The 26,263-nt window shown below is 62.3% G+C and overlaps 1 protein-coding gene across 1 annotated transcript; it reads left to right on the forward strand.

The window, feature by feature from the left end:
* The first annotated feature begins 575 nt into the window (after positions 1-575).
* On the forward strand, positions 576-26,257 carry ARHGEF2 (Rho/Rac guanine nucleotide exchange factor 2). Its single transcript, XM_069794211.1, is given in 30 exon segments — positions 576-662; positions 4,673-4,976; positions 5,252-5,426; positions 5,859-5,967; positions 6,235-6,274; positions 7,323-7,437; positions 17,314-17,464; positions 18,019-18,086; positions 18,221-18,284; positions 18,553-18,682; positions 18,761-18,870; positions 18,963-19,109; positions 19,721-19,971; positions 20,063-20,188; positions 20,434-20,551; positions 20,658-20,915; positions 22,193-22,269; positions 22,378-22,547; positions 22,752-22,819; positions 22,906-23,097; positions 23,194-23,289; positions 23,395-23,462; positions 23,546-23,587; positions 23,702-23,752; positions 24,221-24,634; positions 25,317-25,491; positions 25,494-25,506; positions 25,601-25,740; positions 25,743-25,996; positions 25,998-26,257. Coding segments are annotated over 29 exon segments (4,143 nt in total). The 5' UTR covers positions 576-662; positions 4,673-4,692; the 3' UTR covers positions 26,235-26,257.
* Positions 26,258-26,263: the final 6 nt, after the last annotated feature.

Below are 26,263 nucleotides of genomic sequence, written 5' to 3' on the forward strand. Positions count from 1 at the left end.
CTTCCGGACAGCCCCAAAACCAGTGCATGAGCTGGGAAAGGGCTTGTTCCCTGATCCCGAGCCCAGGATAGTAATCCAACTAAAATCCTGATGGTTTCAGAAAAAAATTTGTTCTGCAGCCTGGCCACTGCAGTTTCTCTCTCTGTGGGGCAGGGCAGGACACAACCGAGCTGTGCCAGATCTGGACCTGGGTGCTCCAGGTAGGCATCACCTCCTGGCACCACTCTCCCAAAAGCTGCACAAAGGTCCCCGGTGCCACCTGTTTATTTAAAACAAACATGTTCCTCGCAGGCTAAATTTTTAGCCTGAGGAATATCGAGCAGAGAGCCAGTGCCAAGGGGCAGGCTGGCTCCAGGGTGGGGGACCGGGGACACAGCCTAGCCCATGCGCGGTGAGAAGACATTTATTTTCCTTTATTTTCTGTTGAACGGCTGCTTCATGTGACAGTGGCGCCAGGACACCTCCAACAAAGGGTGCCAGAGCTTTTCAAAACCTCCAGGCCACTTCTGGCAGATGGGGATTAAACGCACTGGGGTGTTTATTGCTCACAGGTGCCTCTCGCGCAGGAACGGTTTGCTCTGTCTGTGGCTGCTTCATTTCATGGTGGCTTTTCCCAGGAAAAGAAATCCCTCCTGCATCCGGATGTGCTGGGTTTGTCCAAGGTGCGTAATCCTTCCGGCATCTCTTGGCGGCTCGCTGCACCCATAGTCCTGTGCGAAGGGTTAACGTGGAGCTGGTGTGGACGGGGTTCAGCCCCGTGGTGGTGGGGAGCGGACGGGGTTCAGCCCCACGACAGACAGTGCTGTGTGGGCAGCGTGACGCTGTGGTGAGCCTGAGTCACCTCCGCTTGCCCTGCCCTTATCGCAGCTTGTGGGCGCCCTGCTCTGCCCCCTGACCAGCTCTCTGCACCCATATCGGTTGCTTAAATCTTAGCCCTGAGCCGGCAGCAAGTTGCGTGGGGTTGGAGAAGTGTGACTGCGCTGTGCCAAAGCTACCTGGGGCAAAGAAATCCTCACCTTTGGGAGATGGGGAAACTGAGGCACAGAGTAATGCTTCTTGCCCTGTGGTGCCTTGGGCTTTCCCAGCTCGTGGCTGTTGCTACAACTGGTGATGGATTATCTATAACTCCCACCGGCTGCTGCGGAAAGGACTCCCAGGAGTCAGGAAGGGGCAATTCAGACCCTGAGGGGGACCCTAAGGCTGTTCTTGGACCCTAAAAAGTGACAGAGTGGGAAATAAGAGGGCTGCTCTGTGCTGAGGGCACCCACAGCCCAGCGTGGAGCTGCAGCTGATGGGTAAGGGAGGAGAGAAATGGGGAGCAAGGCTGAATTTGGGGTGCCCCATGACAATGGGGGTATGTGTCCGTCTGTCCGCTGGCGAGGACGGTGCGGAGGATCTGTGTTGATGCAGGGCAAAGGGTTAACAGGGAAAAGGATCTGATTTGCCAAGTGGTTCCTGGTTTATTTTGTGTGTGAAAGAGGCAGGGACGAAGGGGGAGGAGGGGGAGGAGGAGGAGAGCACCCAGCTAGGGAGCTGGAGCAGGGCTGGTACCCAGCAGGCATCGGGCATCGCTGCCAGGACAGGGGTCCCATGGGGCCCACCCACCCCATCACCGACAGGTATGTCCCTTGCAGCCCTGGGGTGACCTGGGGGGTGACCTGACCCACCCAGCAGCCACCGTCCCCTCTCATGGGTGCTGTAGCACCCGTCTCGGCCACTGCCACCCCTTTGTGTCGTCCCCGACTCCGAGCCACTCGCCAGTATCTTCCCTGCCCTTCGCCCTGGGCTATGGCTGCTCCTGTGGGACTGCAGGGACAGGAGGCCTGGGTCCCACTTTCCGTGCTCTCCCCGGGGTGCTGACAGGGTTTGACCCAAAGGTCGCTGTTGTGACCCTTGAGCCGGTCCCTCATCCCTGTGGTCCTCAGTTTCCCCATTCAGCAGTGGTGGCCGGCACAAGTATCCTCCAGCTGCCTAGAAAACTGGTGGCAGGCAGTTAATGCTCGCCAGTGCTGGGGAATCCAGCTCTGCCTGGAAAGAAATTGGGGTCAACGTGCTTATACCCATGTCCTGCCTGGTGCAGGGATGGGTTCGCCCTCTGCCTGCTCCTGTGGGTCCTTGGCAGAGGACAGACCCCTCCATGGCATCAGGTTGGAATGGCTTTTAGGAGGAAGACCTTGCTTCTTGCTTCTTTCCCTGGGAGCCATGACTCCGATCTGGCACTTCCTGCTCCGGCTGGGTCCAAAGTGCTGGCAGAGCCACCTGGAAGTGCAGGCTGGGTGCACTGTGGCACCCATTCCCCTCCAGTCTGCCTGACGCCCAGGGTGACTGGGGACACGTCCCCAGGACCCAGTGCTGGCCTGGAACAGGCAGTGGGGCTGGAGGAGCCTGGTGCAGTCCTGACTCCTATCCATGCACTCCAGTGATGAATGTTGGCCGTTCTCAGCCTGGAGCAGAGGGGCTGGGTGGGGGTATCTCCCCCAAGTCCCTCTTCCCTGGCTGGGCTAAGCCATCGTGCCATGGTCCCCCGAAGCCCATGGAGCTGAGCACAGCCCTCGGGTAACACGATCCCCAGGCTCCTCGCTGCTGCTCTCCAGCTGGTGCTCACCGACATTTTGGGGGGAGTTGAAATACAAACACGGACCTTAAGGCCAGCTTGCTGCCCAGCTTCTAGCACTGCGGGGAGTTAGTGACTCCTGGCCGGAGGAGCCCACCTCTCACCGATGCATCTGGGCACCCAGCAGGGTAACGCCATGGTGCTCTGCCAGGGAGAGCCGTACTAGTGGGAAGCTGCTGCCAGTGTCCCAGTGCCAATGGGGTTGATTTGACTTGTTGGGGGTGGAGGGGTGTGCCCTGGGGCACTGGGGTAGACTGGAGGGGGGCAAGCGATGGCAGGGAGTGCTGAGACTGGAGGGTTGCCCGCACGGTCGGGATTTGATTTGGGGGATGCTGCTCCGCTGTGATGCTGCTTCAGGATCCCGTCCATTGTCCTGCCAGCTCCCTGTTCAGGAGGTTGGGTTTACACCCCAAGATCCCCAGCTGTTTTCTGGCACTAAACCAGGAAGCTCCTGGGCATCCAGATTGCTTTTCTGGGCACCAACACCTGTACGAGTCTGGGAGCCCATAAATCACCAGGTTGCCTTGTGTGCTTTTGGGGAGAGCCGTCCTTATTGGTGGCAGAAGTGCCACTGAGCAATGGACACTATCTTTGCTATTTATTTATTCTTCTGTATTTACGGCAAAGCTGCTCACTTGTTCTGGTCTGGTCCTGGGCAGATCGAAGGGCAGATGATGGGCAGACGTGGAGGAAAGTGGGTTTTTTTAATCAGCTGACTGGGCCGGGAATGTAAAAACAGGAAAGTGGCTGAGCTCATCCCATTTCCCTCCCTGTCCCAACCGGGGCTGGCCGTGGGGGGGAGAGCTGCCCATGGGGCTCAGGCGCAGCAGGGTGAGTCGGGGCTGGGCAGTGCCAGGGGAGGATGTGCTGGCCCTGGGACATGCCTCGGGCACCGGCATGGCCATTGGTGTCAGGATTTTGGGATTATGGGCAGGTGTGGGCAGCGTGGACCGGTGCAATGGGCTGGATCACAGAGACCGAGGGGCTCCACTGTGGTTTGCAGCCCTGGCTTCATCTCACTAACAGCAGTAGGAGAAGGGTTTTTTGCTTAACAGGGGGGTAATGCAGTCCAGACAGGGCTAGCAACACTGTACTGATGCTGCTGCAAGATGGAGGGACCAGGCATGATGGGGAGCTGGGTTTGGTGGGGGGCTAAAAGTTGCACCCCACATTAGCCTTTCTTTAAGAGCTTTTGTAGCTGCTTGGTGTGGGCAGCCTGGGGATCTCGGCGCATCGGGATGCTCAGGGGTGTCGGGATGCTCGGGGGCTTCCCCAGCCTGGTGTGGCCTTTTGGGGGGTGGGGGCACAGACAGGCTAAAACCTTGCCAGGTCCCATCCTGAAACCTCCTCAGGTCCCATCCTGCTGCCACGCTGGGACCAGCACATGCAGGGGCCAGATGCCACCAGACTAAATCCAGGTCCCTAAGTGACTGCAAAGCAACCTGAACATCCTCCCCCAAGGGATGGCTGCTGCGGGGGAGTTGTATCACCCCAGGGAGGTGGAAATTTGGGGGTTTTGTGCCCTGGCAGACTGGCTGCATCCTTGCGGGATCACCCTGGGGTGGTGGGACCCCATCACTGCTCAGGCCCCCCTGGCCAAGCTGGCGAGGAGCCACTCTCATCCCAGCCAAATTCCTGGGCGCTTAATGAGTAACCGGCAGCGAGGTGCGGGGCTGTGCTCAGCCTCGAGTAGGTGTTTCTGTGTGTTCCTGCCAGCCGCAGCCCCCCTGGCCGTGTTTGTGCAGGGCTGGGGGCCAGGGGGGCTGGCAACCCTCTCCGTCTAGGCGCTGCCGCTGCAGGGTCGGGGGCCCCGCGCAGTGCATGGGGCTCAGCAAGGTCAGTGCCAGGGTGGGGGGGACTTGGCCAGGAAGGGCAGCTCCTCTTTATGGCTATCATAAGCTTTACTGGCTGTTTAAAGCTTCAAAAGTGGCTGTAAAAGCAATCTGGGGGAGCTGGGGGGGGTCTGCAGAGCTCAGCTGAGACCCCCCTAACTCGTTTCATGCCCTGCGCCAAGGCTGGGCTGGCCACCCCCGACGCCTCCGCTCCTCTCTGCTGCAGCATCCGGCCCTGAGCGCAGCATGGATGGTCCCGACATCTTCCTGGGTCCCTGCGAAGGTGCCCTCTGTGGGGTCCCGGGTCAGAAACGTCGCTGCATGTCGGCCCTGGCGCCCGTCACCACACCCAGCGCCAGCACCGAGGTTGGCTGGGAGGAGGAGGAGGAGGATGAAGACCACTTTCGGGGGGTGCCACTGCGGCGATCCTGTGCCCTCCGGACCTCCATCCGCTCCCGGGACCCCTTCCGCCGGCACAGCTGGGAGCCGGGCAAGGAGCTGCGTGGGGTCCCTGGCTATGACCAGCTCAGGTAGCGGTGACCTGCCCTGTGTTCCCATCCCAGCCCTGCAGCCGTCCCCTCTTCCGTGACCTTGCACCGCTGCTCCTGAGTCCCCCGATCCAGGGATCGGGGTCCTCCATGCGGCATCCCTGGGTGCCCCCCAAGGATGAGCATCCCTTGCCCCGACCCGGTGGGGATGCCCCGAAAGCCGGGTGCTAGAGCAAGGCTCACGCCATGGGGATGGGGGTCCCGGTTTGGTGGTCCCCCCCACCCTCAGCTCAGGGTCCCCCCTGTCCCCATCGCAGCGTGAGTCTCAAAGGGCTGAGCCCTGTCGACATCGACTCCAGCATGGAGCAGCTGGATGGGCTGGGGCGGCACCAGCGGGACCCCCGGCGAACCCCCCTCATCCACAGCAATGATGACCTGGAGTCCCTGCTCTCCCAGGACGAGGAGGATGAGGCCGATGTGCAGCGGGCGCAGGTAGGAGCCCCCTCCTCCTCCTCCTTCTTCTTGCCACCCCCGGGTGTCCTGTCACCCAGCACCCACCTGCAGCTGGGGGATGGACTCCGGCTGAGCCTGGGTGAGGGCAGGGGAACCTGGGAGAGGGGATCACGATGGGTCCCCAGGAAAGCCCCATCCTGGGTGGCTTTGCCATCATCCTGAGACCGGGATGCTCCTGCCCAAGCTGTGTTATCCTCTGGGAGCAGCTTCATTTTGGGGATCAGTGGTGGGGAAGGGAAAATAGATGGGCCACAAGCCCAGGGACCCTCCAGCACCGGTATGAGCCTGGATGTGCCATCCTGGGGACCAGCAGCTGCCCTTTGCCATGTGCCGGGCCCTGCTAAAAGGCAGGTAGAGGGTCACAGCGACAGGAGCCAGTGGCCCTGGTGCCAACCCTGTCACTGCTGGCAGGAGGATGCACGGAGGCTGCCGGCGTGCTGGGCCAGGCAGAACGCTGGCGGCTGTGCCCTCTCCAAATCGGCATCGCTCAGTGTCATCGACAGCTTCCCGGACGCAGATGGTGAGTAGCAGCACCCACGTCCCCCTGGGCAGGACTGGGGTGATGGCCCCCACGTCGCACCCCCCCGGCGCTGCATCCCCATGCCTGCTCAAACCTCCCTAATAACAACCTAAAATCGATGGCACTGTCGCCAAAGTTAATTATTTCTCATCTCCCTGCCTCCATGGCAGCCCTGGACCACGGCAGATGCTTCACCGACCAAAAGAGCTGGCTTGTCTTGCTGCGCTTCAGCCCCTCTTTTAATTCATCTTTCTTTTGCTGTTGCAGAAATTTCCCCCTTCGCCTCCCAGCAGAGCCTGGTCAATGGGTGAGTCGGGGTGGGGGGGACACGGCCACGGGGCTGGGGGTGCACGTTGTATCCCTGTGCCGGGGTGTGAATAAGGCAGCTCAGGGACCAGAGAGCCCCGAGGGGAGATTTAGAGATGAAAATATTGGCCCAAATAGGGATTTTTTTTTTTTTGCTTGTGGCTGCAGAGAGGGAATGGGGCAGCTACATGCAACGGGGTCAGGCTGAGACCTGACACACTTCACTCACTCCCAGCATCGGGGTCAGCAGGAGCAAACCCCCAGGGACTAACAGGCTGGAGGGGTCGGTGTCCCCCTCCCTGTCCCCGGGGTGCCAGGCCCCCCTCCTGGCAGGGCATTGTGCTGGCAGCACGGGGCCCCCTCTGTCCCCAGCGCCTGTCACAGCCCATTCCCATCTTCATTAGGGCGGTTGTTCCCAGGCATCATCGTGCCCAGGGCTGGCTGGGAGCCCCACAGGGGACGAGTGAGGACAGGGACAGGGACAAGGATAGGGACAAGCTGGCCCTGAACCACCTCACCCAAAAGGATGGTGCTGCATGGCCCATGCACGCTGCAGCCGCCCCCCCGCCCGTGCCCCCAGGGACAGGTTGGGAGCAGGGCTTGTGCCCCACTGAGGGTGGCTTGTCACCCACCGAGGGTCTCCCCAAGGAACCAGGGCCAGTCCTGAGCAGGATCACCCAGGAAAGTGGGGGGTCCATGCCTGTAGCACCCCACAACCTTGGGGTTGCACCCACAGCTGCAACCATACAAACCAGGACCACCACCCTGCTCCCCAAATTATGGGACAGGTGACACAGTATTGGGGGGGTGGTCACCAAGGAGGGGACATAGCCACCAGCCTGGGTGGGGGTGGGGGGTGTCATCTCCGCACCCCACAGGCCTCGGGGCGAACAGAAAGGGCTCTGTGCTCATCCCAGCTGGGAGCAGAGCAGCCACCCCGGAGAAGCCGGGGGGCCGGGGCGGCTGAGCTCGCTCCTCCCTATTTCCCGGCCCCGCAGAGGCCAGGGACAGAGAGGGATTGTCCAGGCTGGATCCTCTGTCTCCTGCAGCTTCGGTGCCGGGAGCTGCGGGCAGCTGGCGGGGGAGGCGGGGAGCCAGAGCTGGGAAGAGACCCCCCTGGGCCGGACCCTCAGCTTCATCAAGAGGATGACGGGGAAGACGAAGGTAGGGAGGGGGGGAGCAGAGGGGAGTAACGGGGTGATTCCTTCCCCGAAACGTGACGATGGGGTTGGGGTGGGACAGGGGAGGCGGTTCGTTTGATGCTCTGCCCTTTGGGGAAGCCGTGCCTCAGTTTCCCCTCTTCTGCCTGGCACTGTCCGTCATTAGTTTTCATACTTTGGGATCTAAAGAGGGGGAAAAAAACCCAAAAATCTTGGGGAAGGAGACCGAGGAAGGAGGCACTTGTCCAGCAGGTACCGGATCCTGCCCAGGCACTGGCGATGTGGTTTCAGTGGCGCTGCCATCGCCCCCCTGTCCCTGTCCCTGTCCCCATGTTCACACCATTACGGTACATCCGGAGCCCCTGGGGAGAGCGCCGGATGGCGAGTGCCAACAGTGTGCTCAGGATGGCGGTGGGCACCAGTGGCAAAGCCGCTCTCCCCTGCCAGTGAGGTGGGGGGCCATACGGGGACCCCTGCCCACCACAGGGTGGGGGAGGGTCTTCGCCGGGGCTCACTGGGCTCGGCCCTCGCCGTGGCCGAGGAAATGAGGCTTTTCCTGGCGGCAGGCGTGCTTGTTTGTGTGCTGAGCTCACTGACCGCATGCCCTCCCCCAGGCCCCTCTGCTCCATCTCAGCGGTTTCCTGGAGTGATTTCTTCATTTAGGATATTTTTCTCCAGCTCCTTCCCAGCTCAGAAGGCGCCAGGACCCTGCTGAGCCCTCCTGTGCCTCAGTTTCCCCATTTCAGTTGGGAGGTGATGCCTGCTCTTAGGGTGTTTTGGTTGACTCTGGGTGGCCATGGGGCAGCGAGGGGGCATGGGGGAGGTCCTCCCCAGCCACCACTGCTCCCTCCCATGGTACCAGGAGCTTAAGGGGAAACTGAGGCACAGCAGTGCATGCGGCATCTTGGGGACACAGGGGCCACCGATGGCTTTATGTCCTTGTGGCATTGTCGTCCACCCCCTGCTACCCACTTCTGCGGGGGCGAAGCCCACCTCACCGCCCCCAAGGTGGCCCCCCAAGGTTGTGATTTACTGCCATGCGAAGCCATTAATCCGCCCCAGCCCCTGATCTCATCCTGCCTCCTCCCTGCCGGGCAGCGACCAGCCGGATTAGCGGCCAGCTGTTAACATCATCACGGGGGCCACGCTCCCCTCCCCCCCCCCAGTGCTGCAGTTGATGGGCCAAAACCCGCCCTGGCATAGCGGCACGGTCCGGACCCCGTGGTCGGGATGGCTCCGTCCTTGTCCCACCCTGCTGGGTGCTCAACTGGGGCTGCAAATGGTTTTAAATCCAGGATTTGTTATTATTTTTCTTATTTAGCAGGAGGAAAACGCTGCTCAAGGCCGGGCTCTTGCCAAGTCTCGGCTTAGCAAAGTTTGTCCTATAAAATCTCCGGGAAGGGAGAAGGGTCTTTGAAGGCTGGGAGCACTGGTGGTGGTCCGGATCCATGGGTGGATGGATGGGGAAAGGGGGTTGATCCCGGCCGAAGCAGTGGGATGCCAAGCCGTGTACGTGGCGATTGCATCAGGCAGATAGGGGGGATTGGGGTGTGGGGGGCGTGGGGCACCTACCCCAGCATCGCTGCAGGGGGGTACATGGCAGAGGTGCCCCAACATGGTCTCTATGGTGCTGGTGGCACAGGGATGCTACCGGTCAAGGCAGCGCCATCCCCATGGTGGCGGGGGAACAGGTCCTGTGTCATGTGAGTGCTCATAGCTTGCGGGGGTCCCAAGCAGAGGCTGTGGCAGGGATGGGTCCCTGGGGTCCTGGGGCACTGCAGGAGGGAGGCACTGGGGCTCGATTGGCAATGTCGGTTGGGGGTGGCCCCGATAGAGGAGACCCCAACAGAGGGGACCCCGATAGAGGGGACCCTGAGAGGTCTGCGGGGAGCAGAGAGCACCCAGTGCCACTTTGAGGGGGGACAAGCTGGAGCCATGTGGGGGTTTTGGAGCGCTGGGCGCTGGCCGGGAAGTAGCTGTGGGGAGCGGGGAGGCCGCGGAGGGGAGGGACCGTGCTATTTCAGGAAGAAATAATAATCCCAGCCGCTGAGGCCGAGTTCGCCGTCGCCTTGGGGACTCGGCGCTGTCCCTTCCCTGGGGAGCCCCAGCCATGTACGGCCGTCCTGGGCCCAGGGTGAGTCATGGGAACGGCTCAGGCACAGGGGTCCCGCGGGGGTCCCAGGGCGTTGCTGTTGTTGCGGGTCTCGCCCGAGCACCCGACGCCACTGGCTTGGCTCCTGCCCTTGCCGTGGATGGACTGGGTGATTTTGGGGGCCTGTGGGGCACGGCGAGAGGGGGGACCCCAGGAACAGGAACCTGCAATGCTGTGGGGTGGTCGTGTCCCCATGGCAATGCCCGTCAGTGGTTTTGGCGAGGGGCTGGTGCTGGTGTGAGTCTGGCCTTGTGGCCGGGGAACCATGCGGCTTCCCCGCCTCCCAGGGGCTGTGAGGGTGCTCTCTGCAACTGGAGCACCCCCATCACTTCCCTTCCTGACTTTTTATGGCTGAATCGCTGCCGCTTCCCCCTTCGCCCTTTTCCCCCACGTGATGCTTGCAGCACCGCGGGGCTTTCCAGTGCTTGGATCCGGCCCTGCCACGTGGGGAGAGGCACCGGACCCCCCCTCAAAAGCACCAGACCCCCCCACGGGTGCCAGTGGAGGCTCCCCACCATCCACATCCTGTGCCGGGGTGGCCGGATGCCTGTTTGGGGTTTCCTTCCGTCAGTTTTGGGGCTGTTTTAGGGTTACAGCCAGGGAGGGGGAATTAGAAGCAAACCCCAGCCGGAGGAGTTTGCACCCAGGGAGGAAATAAGAAACAAGGAATTAGGCTCTGGGTGAAAGGAGGAGCACGACCATGACCCTCCCCTGCCCCGATGCTCGGGGTCACCTTGCAAAGGTTTGCTTCTGCTTTTGGGACCGCAATTTACTTAAACCCCAGCCTTGGCAGCGGGGCCCCTGCCCAGCAACGAGCCTGCACTGGGTTAACGGCCGTGGCTGCCCTTCAATAAACTGTTCCGGCTGGAACTGCCGCCTGCTTTGGGGTCATTGGCTGTATTTTCCTGACAGCTCCACTCTAGCTCCCGACTTTTCTTCTGCCCGCGTGGGTGCATCCCACCCTGCGTGGGTACATCCCACCCATTTCCCGCAGGCTTTGGCAGGGCCGGATTTGGCAGGGCCGGATTCGGCACCGCCATGCTGTTTCCTTTGCTGCTGGCAATGATTTCTGCATGGAGGTCGAGGCAGCTCATAGAGAGCAGTGTCACCTCTCAGCAACATTAGTAGCTTTTCGTGGTTATTCATTAAGCCAAAAGCCGCTGGCATCTCTCCGGTTGCCCACGCGGCTTTGTACACGTCCCCTTGGTAAGCGTCAAATGCAGCCAGGCTCGGAAACAGGGCGAAAAAGGGACATTTATGTGCTTAAGTTGTTTGCACCCATGGGACCCAGCAGCAGAGTGGGTGGCTTTGCCCCAGGGCTCGCCAGGTGATGCTTGGGGGACGGGGTCCTCGAAAAGCCTCCCCTTGGCTGCAGCCCTGCGCTCTGCCGGGACTTGGAGCCGTCTCGGTGCCTTGGTTCTCCTGGCAACCTTGGTAGTGTTATCTCTGGCAGTGAAAGGGATAAATCTGATAAATCCTGGCTTCTCCCAGCCAGCGAGTTGGTGTTTAGCCAGGTTGAGGTTAGCCCAGCCCCTGGTGCTGGGATTCTCTCGCGAAGCTGGTGTTTTAAGGGAAAAAAGCAAAATTTTTCTGAAATATTGCCTTCAGCCCAACTTTCTGTCGCTGAGGATCTGGATGGGAAAGTGGCTTTCTCTGTCCCCCCCCCATCCCAAAAGCTGGCGGGAAGTGTCAGCACCACCAGAGCACCTTGCCAGGGGCAGGATCTGGCATCAATTTGCTCCATTTGGGAGATAAAAGCCCCAAAATGGAGGAAAAAGGTTGCACTGGGCCCATGACTGGGGACAGCATTTGTGCTTCACCCCAAAACTGCGCTTTAGGGGTGTTTGGGGTTCGGGGGGGGGGTAGTCCCATGGCGGCCGGGTGATGGGGGATTGGAATCCCATGGGATTTTCTTCTTCTTTTGGGGCTTCCAGCCCTGGTGTTGCCCCAGGAAGGCTGCAGGCACTGGATGGGTCCTGCTCCCCAGAGACGTGGGAAGGGGAAACTGAGGCAGGAGAGCAAGGGCTGGACGTTGGGACACCGATCCAGGGATGCTCCGGTGTGATCCAGAGCAGTTCTGACGGGCCAGCTCCGGAGCGATGCTGGGTTTGCCCGTTCCCAGCAGCTGTGACTGGATCCGGAGTGACTCCAGAGTGACCCTTCCCAGGCTGCCGGTCCCCGCCCGGGGCCCGATCCTGAGGGTAACCGGTCCCGTTTCGAACAAAGGCCCGCGGGCAGCACGAGGCCGGGACCGGCAGCGCGACCCGCCCCCCCGGGGGGGGGCGGGGCCCAGCTGCAGGCAGGGGCGGGCAGGAGCGGGCAGGAGCGGAGCGGCTCCGCGGATTATGTCCCGCATCGAGTCCCTGGCCCGGGTGAGGAGCGATCGTGCCAAGGTGGGTCCCGGCGGAGCGGTGCAGTCCCCCCCGGGGTGGGGGGTCCCCCCCCAGCCCCTCTCCCCTGGGGGGGGGGCTTTTCCTTTCCCTGCTTCTGCTGGGGGGAACACCCCCATCTAACACTGGGGGGTTCAACCCACCCCCCGGGGGGGCCTTCGCAGAGGTCGCTGCCCCCCCATCCTCCCAAATTGGGGGGGGGGGGCTCTTCCCTTCCCCACCCAGCTTGGGTTGGGGGGAGCAGTTTTTGGGGTCCTGCCAGGGGGAAGGGAGCGCTGGAGGGGGGTCGTGGAGATGGGGCGATCGCTCAGACCGGCGCTCAGAGGAAGGGGAGGGGGGGTTTATGTACCTTGGGGGGGGGTCCGTAGCAAAGGGGGGGGGACGCAGGGAGGTGGGCGAGGATCCTCCACAAGCCTCGGCGCAGCCGCTCCCCATTGTGCAGTGGGGTCTCCTGGGAAGACAATAATAACCCTCCTGCCTGCACCGCTGCCTGCACTCCTGCCCGCCGCCCTCGCCCCGCCGCCAGGCAGGGACCACCGCGATCCCCCGAACATCCCACCGGCAACTTCTTCGGCGAAGCAACCGCCAAACTTCCTCCATCGCTCTCGCCCGTCAGCCTTGTTTCTGCCGAAGCCGAAGGCCTTTTGGTGGCGTGGAAACTCTCCAGCTCCAGCCCGGCGGGTGAGGAAGTCGCCGTCTCCTCCTGCCGAGGGGGTGGGAGCGAGGTGGGAGCCCCCCCCGCCGCTTTTATTGTCCACAGCCCGGTAGAGACAAAAGGCCTGCAGTCATTTGGATGATGGGGAAACTGAGGCACGGAGAGCCGGGGTGCTCTCATCCCGTGGGAGCGTTTCCCCGTTGCCCGTGACTTGACGAGGGTGCGAGGAAGGAGCGGGGAGGGGGGACGCCCGGGTGCCGTCGTGCCGCCCAGGGCATGTGGCAATTGCCGGCGTGGCGAAACGATGGGGGGGAGTCAAGGCGGCGGCGGGGGGGGAGCCCAGCTGGTGCCGGGCGCTGCCTGCGCTTGGCAGGGCTTTGTGTTCCCGCTGCCGGCTGCTGCGGGAGTGCAAGGCGGGCGTGCGAGGCAGGTGGGTGTGCAAGGCAGGCGTGCAAAGCTCTGCTCCTTCTCCCTGCCTCAGTTTACCCCAAACTGGGGATTTTCGGTGGCGGGGGAGGGGGGAACCCAATGCCGGCACTCCCCTGGCTCACGTGGCATGGACTGGTTTTGCATGCACCGAGTTTGTCAGGTCTGAGCCGGCTGGGGAGCAGTTGGAGGTTTGGCGGGGGGCTGTTCGGCCCCGAGGTCTGGGTTTTGGGGGGGCCGGTAGAGGTGGTGATGGGGCGGGGTGGGGGGGTGGGAAGTGGTTGTTGGTTCCTGCGCCAGACGGAGGGGGGGAAATGGCGGTTTTTGTTTAAAGAAAGTTTCATCAAATCCCGTTTTGCCCCACCCACGGCCGTGCCTTGGGCCGGGGGGGGGGGGGGGCTGTCGGTGTTTGTGTCCCCCCCCCAAGGAGAGGATGGCTCCCAGGCACTTGGAGAGCAGCCACCATCCCTGCTGCCAGCTGTCACCGCTTTAGAAATGCCCCCCCCCGTCAAAGGCAGCCGGGGGTCACACACACACAGCCGCGGGGCCCCCCCCCCAGCTGGGATGTGCTGGTGGCATATGGGCTGTGAGGGACCCCCCTCGCCATCCCGCCGCGGCTTTACAACCGTGGGGACTCTGTATCCTGTAGTGGGACCTACATTTGGGGGGACTCCTGGCAGGGCAGGACACCCCCCCCCATTGCTGTCTACCTTGGAGCCCCCCAAAACAGTGGAGGGGGGGGACCGTACTGCTCCCACACTGCACCCCCCCGGCTGACCCCCCTCCGCCCCAAACCCACAGCCTCGCTCCTCCGGTGGCTTGAAACCTCAGAGGGGGCAAATCTGGGGCCAAAATGGGACTTTTGTGCGCTGGGGGGGACGACCCCCCCTTTTTTCGTGGGGGGAAAGGCATCTCTGTGTGGTTTCGGCCCTGGCGCAGCAGCATCTTTTGTTGCCACGCGTGGCGCTGGCTTTGTTCAACACCGGGGTGGCAGGCGGGGGGGGACACACACCGTCCCCAATGAGGTGGGGGGACCGTCCCCAACAAGGAGGGGACCGACGCAGCTCCATGGCGCTGTTTCGGGGATCGGATCCGTCACCCAGGTCAGACCTTTGCTTTTTCGGGGGGCTGCCCCCCTTCCCGGCTCTTTGCACCCGGCATGGAGGCAGTGATGCCACAGGTGGCTTTTTGGCGGGGGGACAGGACACGACTATGGGGCAGCTGGGGTTGTCATCGCCCCAAAATCACTCCCCCTGGGGCTGGCTGGACTTTTTTGGCTCCGGAGATTGGCGCGGGTGTGTTCTCGCACAGGAAAAGAAATCGGCTATCTTGGGCGAAGTCGTGTTGGTGCCAGCAGAAATACACCCGCCGTAGGCGTTGCACCGCGATGCCGGAAAAAAAACCACCACCCTAAAACCAAAAAAAACCCACCCCAATTTCTATTTAAAGTGGAGAAACTTTCTGCTCCCCATTAGCGCCAGGGAGGTTGGATGCGGGGGCACCCTCCAAAACCCCCAGCCCAGGGAAGCCACGGTGCCCCCTGTTTGGGATTTGGCTCAACAACCCGTTTTTGTGCCGGTGGGGTTGGCTGAGGTTGGGGGTTTGGTGTCGGCTGCTGCTGGGTTTGGGGGTGATGCTGGGGGCGTGTTTGCATTGGAGTATCCACTGCTGGGTGGGGGGACCCCCAGCCACCCTGTGTGTTTTGGGGGGCGTGGGGATGGGGCTGGTGGCGCGGCTGCTGGTTTCCCCCCCCAGGGTATTTATAGCCACGCGGTGGCTCGTGTCCTGCCGCCTCCGATGTTCCCCCCCCCGCCCCAGCCATGGGGTGCAGCTTGACACCCCCAAACCCACTGTCAGATCCAGGTGTCTAGGCTGGGTGGGGGTCACCACCCCCCCCCCCCCGGTCACCCCTTGCCATGCCAGGCTGTGTCCTCGGTGTCCCACTGGCAGCAGGGACCCTATGTGGCCCCCCCTGCCGGGCACGGGGGGGGGGCCTTTGTCCCCCACCGGGCTGGATTTGGGGCTGCCATTGGAGGGTCCCACTCTGCAATGCCCCCTGCTCCCATCCCCGGTGGGCAGCTGGACCCCTGAGGGGCTCCAAGCCCCCAAAGCCCCCCCTCCAACCCCCATGCACCCTTCCTTCCCTATACGGGCAAGGGGCTGCGTGTGCCCCCCCCCAATACTTCCAGGGCATCCAGGGGCGATGCTGAAGCCTTGTGGGGTTTTATTGGTGCCGTCACTGGTTGTACCCGTCGTTCCCCCCCAGTGTGGCATTTGAAGGGTGGGGGGGACCCGGGCGTGCTGCGGGGTGGGGGGACCTAGGCCGGGTGGGGGGACCCAGGCAGGGTGGGGGTCCGGGGCGGGTGGGACCCGATGTCGGGGAGCAAATCCAGGCGGGCTGCTGAGGGGGGGGGCCGCGGCTGCAGGAAGAGGAATCGCCTCCCGCCTTTGTCTGGCGGCGGTTCGGTTTCCTGCGGCCGGGGCTGGAGGAACGGCGGGGCCGGGGTCCCTCCGGGGCGGAGGCGGGGAGGCAAAACAAGACAGAAGGAAGAAAAAAGCAAAATTAGAAAAAGGAAAGGGAAAAATAAAGAAAGCGGAGGAAAAGGGAAAGAAAGCAGGAAAAAAAGGAAAGAAAAGCCGAGGAAAGGGAAAGAAAAGGGGAGGAAACAAAAGCAAAAAAAAAAGGGGGGGGAAGGCAAAAACAAGAAAGAAAGAAGAGGAAAGGAGGGAAAAAGGTCGAAAAAAAGGAAAGCAAAGAAAAAAGGAAAGAAAAAACCAAAAAGAGGAAAGGAAAAAAGGAAAGAAAAAAGGAAAGAAAAAAAGGAAAAAAGAAAGGGAAGCAAAAAAAAGGCCAAAAAAGTTAAAAAAAACCCCAACAAAACAAACCAGAAAAAAATAGAAAAAAGCAGAAGGGGGGGGGCAAAACGCAGCAAAGCAAAGAAAAAAGCAAAGCAAAAAAAAAAAAAAGGGCCGGGAACAATCACGGCACGGAGCAGGGCAGATGTTGTGGCTGGAGGCTCGGCGGGCACTGCTCCCTCCCAGCTGGGCTAGGGGCTGAGGCCGGGGGGGGGCCGGGGGGCTGGGATGTGCTGCTGCTCCTGCGCCCCATTCCCGGCGGATGGGGAGGTGGAGAGACCCCTCTGCGGAAAGCGGGTGAGCGCCCAATATCCCCCTCCGGCTCCGGACTGAACCCTGTCGTGTCCCCCCCAGCGCAGAGCAGGGACAGTGGCTGTGTGTCCCCCGCCAGGGTCTCCTCTCCCTGGGGACCATGGGGTGGTGGGATGCTCTGCTTAGCCCCACTCGTGTCCCATTGGCTCCCATGGTCTTCCTCACTTTCTTCCCCACCTGCCTGGTGCCTCCTGGGGAGGCCCTCAGCCTCTCACCCACCTTCCTGTGGGGGTTTGGGAGCCGGGACGGAAACCAGGACCCCCTTTGGCATCACTGAGCTGTGGGAAGGGGGATTGGGGACCCAAAGTGCCATCATTTTGGGGGGGGCTGGCGTGGAGAGGGTCTGTTTGGCGGGTGCCCTGGTGCCAGGCACGGCTGGGTGCCACGGCCGGGGGGGGGACGGGACAAAGGCAGCTGTGTGCTGGTCAGGGCATGGGGGGTTCCGAGGCAGGAGTGGCCACCCTTGAGATGCTCGGGATAACGCCAGCTCGCTCCTCTTTTCTGGGAGGGGAAAACCATGGCGAGCCACCAGCAGCACTGGGGACCCCAAAACCATCCCCATGGGGGGCAGCTGGCCTCCAAGCCCCCGTTTTGGGGGAAACACGGTGAAAATATCCACTTTGGATAAAAAAAGGAGGTGGGAAGGTGCAGGGCTGCTGGCTGCCATGCTCTGGTGATGCCCCCAGCCCCCATGGGTGCCGGGGAGCATTGTCACCTCCCCCCCACTGCGGCCCCCGCATCTCGTCCCCATTGGGGCTGGCGGCTGCGGTGCTGGGGGGGGAACATGTGCTGGGGCGGGGGGGATTTCTCCCGCAGCCACCCGGTTGTCATGGTTATGGGATGATGGGAAGCACGGGTGAGCGGAGCGATCGGGGTGGCTTCTCCCCGGCCGCTCGGCTCCCCATCCTCCCCACCCCAGGGTGGCAGGACCCCCTGAGCATCGCCAGGGACCAGGTGGTCCCACGCCACCCCCGGCTTCCCACAACCATGAGCCGCATCCCGAAGCAACCGGGAGCCGTGCTGGGTGGTGCTGCTGGGCGCCCACCGTGCCGCAGCCCCATCAGGCGCCCGTCGCATCTCTCCGGGCAGAGCAAGGAAAAGGAGAAGATGAAGGAGGGCAAGGAGAAGGACGCCCGCTACACCAACGGCCACCTCTTCACCACCATCACCGTCTCCGGCATGACCATGTGCTTCGCCTGCAACAAGAGCATCACGGCCAAGGAGGCTCTTATCTGCCCCAGTGAGTAGCCAAAACGGGTGCAGTGGCTTTGCCGGGGTGGCTTTGCCAGGGCGGCTTTGCCAGGTGGGCACGGCAATCCCATTGCAAGAGGCTGGTTGCTCCCGGTTTGGCTTGTGCGGATTCGTGCCGCGGAGCAGGAGGGGTGCTCACGGAGATGATTTCTCCGAGGCATCGTGGCAAATGCCGGCGTGCCACCCTGGCACGTCCCAGCAAGGCAGCCGGCACTGCCAGCTTCTTCCAGCTCCCCCGGTGCAGGCGATGCTGCAGTGCCGGATGGAGCCAGTGTGCCTTTGGCACCGGGCTGGTGTGGAGTGTTGTGTCCTCCAGGGTTGGGGGGGATCTCAGTGGCACCATGGCAGCTCAGCTGCTCCCTGGCAGCTGCGGCTCCTGCAGCGCCTGGTGTAATCCGCATCCGCCTGGATTCCCCCGGCATCTGCTCCTGTCGCTCCGGCACTGGCTGCTCCCCTGGGATGGGGATGGCGGGAGGGTCCCCTGATGTCTCCAGCGGTGGCTGTGCCATCACCTCTCCCTGTCTCCATCCACCCCCCCTCCAGCCTGCAACGTCACCATCCACAACCGCTGCAAGGACACGCTGCCCAACTGCACTAAGGTGAAGCAGAAGGTAAGCACCCGCCTGGCTGTGACAAGTGACATGAGCTGGCCGGTCTCAGCCACTCCAGATTTTTTTTGGGGGTGGGGGAGGGGGGAACACGGGGATGGTGACACCCGCCATGATGCCTCCGCTCCCTCCCCCAGCAACAGAAAGCCGCCCTGCTGAAGAACAGCTCGGCGTTGCAGTCGGTCTCATTGCGCAATAAAAGTGAGTGGGGTGCGATGTGTCGGGGGGTGGGGGAGGATGGGCCCCCCCCTCCATGCTGCCTGTCACCGAGGTGTCGGGGTAGGGCTGGGTCCCTCTGCTGGCTCTCGGGACATCCCCTAGGAGGGCTGGGGGACGTGTCCCTGTGGGGGGGATGCTGGGAGGGATGCTGTATCGGGGTGTCCCCCGTGGGTGGTGGGGACGCCGTGCGCAGCCTGAGGGGTGACGGGGGGGGTCATGGCATTGACTTCCCAGTGTCCCTCCACCTCAGCTGCCATCCGGGAGCGCCCCAATTCGGCTATCTACCCCTCGGAGAGCTTCCGCCAGACACTGCTGGGTCCCCGCCGTGGCCGACCCTCCCTCTCCCTCTCCAAGAGCGTCTCTACGACCAACATCGCAGGGTAGGCTGGGGTGGGGGCGGAACAGGGGGGGGTGTCTGGGGGCATCCTCAGAGTCACCATCATGTCCCACCCCTCCAGGACATTCAACGATGAGTCTCCCCTGGGGATTCGGCGGATCCTGTCCCAGTCCACAGATTCCCTCAACATGCGCAACCGCACGCTGTCCGTGGAGTCGCTCATCGACGAAGGTGGGGACCCACCGGGGTGGGGGACATGGGGCTGGGGGGGGATGACACAGGGTGCAGGGCCAGCCCCCGGCTCCCACCGCCCTCCCGCGCAGGCCCCGATGTCATCCTCAACCAGCTGATGAGTGACTTCGAGATGGATGGGAAGGACTTTGAGGCGGATTCCTGGAGCTTGGCCGTAGACAACAGCTACCTGCAGCAGCACAAGATGGACGTCATGAAGCGCCAGGACGTCATCTACGGTGAGTGGCCATGTGGGGATGGCCTGGGCCGGTGGGACACGGGGGGACGGGGTACAACTGTGAGTTGCAAGGGACAGGTTAGGGGGTGCAGGGATGGGTCAGAGCTGCAGGCATGGGGATGCAGAGATGGAGGACATGGGGGTGGCATAGGGAACACAGGGATGGGTCAGAGATGCAGGGACAGGGATGAAGAGATGGGGTCACGGGGACAGGGAAGGGAACAAAGACATGTCAGGTGCAGGGAGGGGAATGCAGAGATGGGGACATGGGGACACAGGGACAGGTCAGAGATGGGGGACACAAGGACAGGGGAAGGGACACAGTGATGTGTCAGCAACACAGAGATGGGGATGCAGGGATGGGGGACATGGGAACAGGGGTGGGGATGCAGGGATGGGTCTGAGATGCAGGGGTAGGGGACACAGGGTCAGGGTAGGGGACACAGAGATGGGGATGCAGGGATGGGGGACATGGGGCCAGGGATGGGGATGAAGAGATGAGGGACACCCAGAGGCAATGGGGACAGGGCGAGGTGCTGTCCCCCCAGCGCAGAGCCAGGCTGGGACCTGCTGCGGTGGCTGGCCCCCCTCACCCATTCCACCCCACTGCAGAGCTGATCCAGACGGAGATGCACCACGTCCGCACCCTGAAGATCATGGCCAACATGTTCCGCAAGGCCATGCTGGAGGATCTGCAGGTGGATCCGGCCACGGTGCAGAAGATCTTCCCCTGCGTGGACGAGCTGAGCCAGATCCACGAGCGGTTCCTGGCGCAGCTCCTGGAGCGTCGCAGGGAGTCCCTGGCCCACGACAGCAACAAGAACTTCGTCATCAACCGCCTGGGAGACATCCTCGTCAACCAGGTGAGGATGGCATGGGGCCACCAGAGCCAGTGGGTGCTGTACTGCCCCACCGTACGGGCTCGCTGACATCCCCTTGTCTCACCCTGCCAAGTTTTCGGGTGCCAGCGCGGAGCAGCTGAAGAAAGCCTACTCCGAGTTCTGCAGCAAGCACACCAAAGCCGTGAAGGAGTACAAGGACCTGCTCGCCCGCGACAAGCGCTTCCAGCAGTTCATCCGGGTGAGCGCCCATCCCCGCACGGCTCCAGAGGCACCCCTGGGATGGGTGTCGGGGTCTCCCTGCGGGGTCTGGGCTTCGTGCCCTGCTGAAAGACTCTTCTGTCAGCTCTGTGCCTCAGTTTCCCGAACTGTGTGTCTCCCTAATGCCTCTTAGCGTGGTTAACAGCCCGGGGGGGGGGGGCAGCCACTGCTAATGGGGTGTCCTGTGCTTCCTTCTCTCCTTCCTCCCTCCTTCTGGCTGGCCAGAGGATGACCCGATCCCCACTGCTCCGACGTCATGGGGTGCCTGAGTGCATCTTGCTGGTGACGCAGAGGATCACCAAGTACCCGGTGCTCATTGAGCGCATCCTGAAGAACTCCAAAGGTAACGGGGCTGGGGGCAAGGGGGCAACATGGGGTGGGGCTGCCTGTGCTGGTGGCAGGAGGGAGGTTTCCAGCCCTGACCGTGTCCCCCCAACCCTTCATCCCAGACAACGAGGGTGACTCTGTGGACTTGTCGCGAGCGCTGAAGCTGGTGAAGGAGCTGATCTCCTCCATCAACGAGGAGGTGCACATGTGCGAGATGAACGCACGGCTGTGGGATGTCTACAGGCGTGTGGATGGCCGTGCCAAAGTGCAGCTGCCATGGGAGAGTCGCGCTGGCGTTTTCGGCAAGGACGAGCTCTTGCGGCGTAAGCTGGTGCACAGCGGCTGCATGCTCTGGAAGACGGCGGCTGGGCGCTTCAAAGGTGGGGACCAGGGTGCTGAGGGAGGACCAGGATGCTGGGGATGGACATGCCAGGGGATGGGGATGCTGGGAGACCAGGGTGCCAAGGAATGGGGTACCAGGGACTGGGGATGCCCAGGAACCAGGTTGCTATGGGATGGAGATACTGGGGGACCATGGTGCTATGGGATGGGGGTACCAGGGTGTCACGGTTTAACCCCAGCCAGCAACTAAGCACCACACAGCTGCTCACTCACTCCCCCCCATCCAGTGGGATGGGGGAGAAAATCGGGAAAAAGAAGTAAAACTTGTGGGTTGAGATAAGAACGGTTTAATAGAACAGAAAAGAAGAAACTAATAATGATAATGATAACACTAATAAAATGACAACAGTAGTAATAAAAGGATTGGAATGTACAAATGATGCGCAGTGCAATTGCTCACCACCCGCCAACCAACACCCAGCTAGTCCCCGAGTGGCCATTCCTCCCCCCCCCACTTCCCAGTTCCTATACTAAATGGGACGTCACATGGTATAGAATACACCAGTTGGCCAGTTTGGGTCAGCTGCCCTGGCTGTGTCCTGTGCCAACTTCTTGTGCCCCTCCAGCTTTCTCGCTGGCTGGGCATGAGAAGCTGAAAAACCCTTGACTTTAGTCTAAACACTACTGAGCAACAACTGAAAACATCAGTGTGTTATCAACATTCTTTGCATACTGAACTCAAAACACAGCACTGTACCAGCTATTAGGAAGAGAGTTAACTCTATCCCAGCTGAAACCAGGACACAGGGCATGGGGATGCCCAGGGACCACGGTGCCAGGGAATGGGAATGCTAGGGCATGGGGAACCAGGGCATGGGGATGCTCAGGGAGGGGGGTACCAGGAGATGGGGGTACCAGGGGATTGGAGGTACCTGAGGATGGGGCTGCCATGGTGCCAAGGGATGGAAGATGGCAGAGGATGAGGGTATCTGCGTTTGGGGATGCTGGGGGACTGGGGTACCTGGCTATGACAATGACAGGGTACCAGGGTGCCAGGAGATGGGGGAACCAAGGGATTGGAGGTACCTGGGGATGGAGATGCCAGGGACCAGGGTGACAGGGGCTTGAGGTACTAGAGTATGGGGGTGTCTGTGGAGCAGGGTGCCAGGGCACAGGGGTGCCAGGAGGCCCTCACCCTCCATGGACAAATTTGGGAGCAGCCCAGAGACGATGGGGGCCCTGGGGCTCTGCGGGGTGGGACACGCCGCTGCCTTGCACCCACCCCAGCATCTCACATCCCTGTGCTCCCTCCCAGATGTCCTGGTGCTGCTGATGACAGATGTCCTCATCTTCCTGCAAGAGAAGGACCAGAAATACACCTTCCCCATGCTGGTGAGCTGACGCCGCCCGCCCCGCCCCCCACATCCTGGCCCCCCACCACAGCTGGGATGGCTGCAGCGGCACCGGGACAGTGTTCCGACCCCATCACCTATCTTGCAGGACAAGCCGGCTGTCATCTCCCTGCAAAACCTTATTGTGCGGGATATTGCCAACCAGGAGAAGGGGATGTTCCTGATCAGCGCGGCGCCACCAGAGATGTACGAGGTCCACGCTGCCTCCCGCGACGACCGCAACAACTGGATGAAGGTCATCCAGCAGACGGTCAGCCTGTGAGTGTCAGCCCTGGGGAGGGGGGGACGGATTTTTGGGGGGTCCTTATGGCTGCAGGGTGGACGATGGGGAGAGGGAAGGTGGGCGCAGCTCTGGGTTGGGTCCCCTGAGCCGTGGCAGAATGCGGGTGGTGGCAAGAGTGGACGTGGTGTGATGGGGTTGGGGGGATCCCGGCTCTGACCATGTCCTCCCATCCCTTCCAGCTGCCCCAGCCGCCAGGACTTTCCCCTGATCGAGACAGAGATCGAAGCATCCTTACGCAAGCTGAAAGGTGGGTGCTGCTGTCACAGGAGTCCCCATCCCCCCCATCCCTGCTTGTCGCCCCCCATCTCTGCTCATCCTCTCCCTGCTCCGCAGACCGTATCCTGCAACACGATCGGAAGATCACGGCGCTGCTGGAGGAGAAGGTGGGGCTCTTCGCCGACATGCTCGCCCTGGCCAGTGGCTGCGAGGAGCCCTCGCCTACCCTGGCCCCCCGTACCCTCTTCCACTCTGACTCGGTTGAGGGTTCCCGAGGGGAAAAGCTGATGCATGACGCCATCCGGGAAGGTACGGTTGCTCCAGGATGGCGATGCTCCAGATGGGCCATGGGGCTGGGCTGGGGTCCCCCCAGCAGTGTGGGGCTCATCCTGCACTTCCCCACAGTGGAGTGCCTGAAGGAGATATTCACTGGTGCTGGACGTGACCGGGACCAGAATATCCTCGCCGAGGCCGAGAGCTGCCCCAGCCCTGGCGCCAGCAGTAAGATGGGGGACGGGGGATGCATGCCGGCCAGGGAAGGGGGCTGCGCCTGGCTTGGGGTCCCCTGAGACCGCAGTGGGGCTCACCCCCTGCTTCTCCCTGCAGACGGTGATGCTGGCAGCTTCAACGGCTCCCTGGAGTTTTGCAGGGCAGATTCAGATGCCGGGCAGCGGGTGAGTGCGGTGGGGGGGGACACGGGCGGGACACCCCCACCCTGGGCCAGGGCCACTGTGGTGTCACTGTTCTCTCTCTGTAGGATGGGAATGGCAACCAGCTCCTGCAGAAGGTACCCCAGGAGGTAAGGGGGGATGGGATGGGGGAGAGACCCGGCTCCCTCCCTGCGGTGCCAGTGTGCCTCAGTTTCCCCACCCCGGTTCACCAGGGGTTCACCATCCCGTCCTCTCCTCCCCAGGAGATCAACCAGCGGCTGGTGAACCTCTACACCCTCCTGCATGGGCTCCAGGTTGGTGGCACCATGCTGCAGGGAGGAGGAGGACGGGGATAGCCGGGGGCAAGCCGGCATCCTCCTGGCCCGCACCTCCCTGCCTGCATCCCCCCTGCTTACATCCCCCTCCCTGCACTCCCTTGCCTACGTCTCCCTGCCTGCATCCCCCTCCCTGCACTCCCCTGCTTACATCTGCCAACATGCATCCCCCTGCCTACATCCATCCCCCTGCCTGCACCTCCCTGCCTGCATTCCCCCTGCCTACATCCCCTCCCTGCACGCCCCTGCCTACATCGCCCTGCCTGCAGCCCTCTGCCTACGTACAATCCCTGTGCCTACATACATCCCCCTGCCTACATACATCCCCCTGCCTGCATGCCCCTGCCTACATGTATCCCCCTGCCTACTTACATCCTACATCCTCCTGCCTATGTCCAACCCCCTGCCTATGTCCCCCTGCCCACACCCCTGCCCGCCTCCCCGCAGGCAGTGGTGAGCCAGCAGGACACGCTGCTGGAGCTGCAGCTGCAGGAGGGTCCGGAGAAGCCATCCCGCCGCGGTTCCCAACCGGCCCCGGCCGAGCCGGCAGCACGAACGGGCGAGAAACCGGGTACCACGGAGCTGGCACTGCTGCAGCGGCAACACGGGCTGCTGCAGGAGGAGCTGGGCCGCTGCCGGCAGCTCTGCCAGGAGCGGGCACAGGAAGCGGCAGCCCTGGAGACGAGGCTGCGGGACAGCGAGCAGGAGCGTGCCCGGCTGGAGCGCGAGCTGGACGAGGCCCGGCGGCAGTTGGGTGTCCTGCGGCAGGAGGGTGGCACGCGGGGACGTCGCGGGGCTGATCCGCGGCGGAGGAGTCTGCCGGCCGGAGATGCGCTCTATCTCAGCTTCACGCCGCCCCAGGTAGTAAAGGAGGATGGGCTCACACATGGCACAAGTGTGTCTGGCCTCAGCCCACCTGGGTTGGGGGCCTGGGGAGGCAGGGGATGAAGGATGTGCTCATGCGTGGCATGAGTGCATCTGGCCTCAGCCTGTCTGGTTAGGGGTGCAGGGAGGGGGTAGCAGGAGAAAAAAGATGTGCTCATACATGGCACGAGTGCATCTGGCCTCAGCTCATCCAGCTTTGGGGTCTGGGGAGGCAGGGAAGGGGGGAAGATGCACTCATGCATGACATGAGGGCATCTGGCCTCAGCCCACCTGGGTTTGGGGTGCAGGAAGCCAGCAGTGGTGGGCGTTAAAGATGTGTTCATGCATGGCATGAGTGCATCCAGCCTCAGCCCACCTGGGTTTGGGGCCTAGGGTAGGGGGAAGATGCACTCATGCATGACACCAGTGTGTTCAGCCTCAGCTGATCTGGCTTTGGGGCCTCAGGAGGTGGTGGGGGGGTGGATGCAATCATGCATGATAGGAGCGGGTCCAACCCCAGCGGACCTGGGTTTGGGGGGGTGAGGGGAGTCAGGGGGGGGGGGGGGGGCGTGAAAGATGCACTCATGCATGACATGAGTGTGTTCAGCCTCAGCTCCTGCATGTTTGGGGGGGGGCACGGGGGCTCAGACCTGACCACCCCCCCACACCTCCCTCTCAGCAGCTGAGCCACGGCCCCCACCCTGCCAGCCTCTCCTACCACCACCCTGCCTTCGCCCCCTGCCCTCAGGAGGAGCTGGATTACCGGGGGGGTGATCCTGACCAGCTGCGGGAAGGCGAGGATGCCCTGGATGCACTCCTGGAGGATGAGGGTTTGAGGAGCCGCCACTCCCCCCCTGCCAGCCCCCGAGGTGGGTCCCTGGGATTGGGGAGGGGGTGCAGGAGCTGTTCCTGGGCACCTGCTGTTCCTGGGGAGGGGGGGGTTAATCTGGTGTTTTCCCATAGATTTCCTGAGGATGCAGGATATTCCCGAGGAGGTGGAGAGCAGCCAGGAGCTGAAGGAGGGCGATGGGGGTTCATCGGACAGTTAGGGAATGGCTCCAGCCCCTCTCGGCCCCCCCAGCACCTCATAATTATGACTCCCCCAAAGGAGATGCTGGGGGCAGGATCTGGCTGTGGGGGGGCTGGGGACAGCGAGATGGGGGGCGCCTGGGGGTGGTGTGGGGAGCTGCTATTCCCATGGGAGCCTTATGGGGCTGGGTGGGTCTGGTTGCCCCCTCCCCTCCTCCAAGCTGGTGGGGGGGGGTGGGCAGTGGTTTGGGACTGATGTTCCCCCCCTTCTCTGCCTGGATTTATTTATTTATTTTGTTGTCTTGGGGTGGGAGGAGGCAGCTGGGGCAGGGGGGTCCTGGTCTGTCCCAGGGCTGGGCAGCGTGCAGCCCCCTGGGACAGCAGTGATGTCCCCAGTGGGGGTGAGCCTGTCTCTACCAAAGCTCGCCCCCCACCCCGGCTTTGGGGGGCTGCCCAGGGAGGGTGCTGGGACAGTTTTAATCGGTTGGTTGGTTCCCCTCGGTTTAACTGTAAAAAAAAAAGAAGGAAAAAAAAAAAAAAGAGAAAGAAGAAAAAAATTGGAAAATAATTAAAAATGCCAGTTTGGACCCAAAGTGT

Source organism: Haliaeetus albicilla, chromosome 10, assembly GCF_947461875.1.
Source record: "Haliaeetus albicilla chromosome 10, bHalAlb1.1, whole genome shotgun sequence".
Lineage (NCBI taxonomy): Eukaryota > Metazoa > Chordata > Aves > Accipitriformes > Accipitridae > Haliaeetus > Haliaeetus albicilla.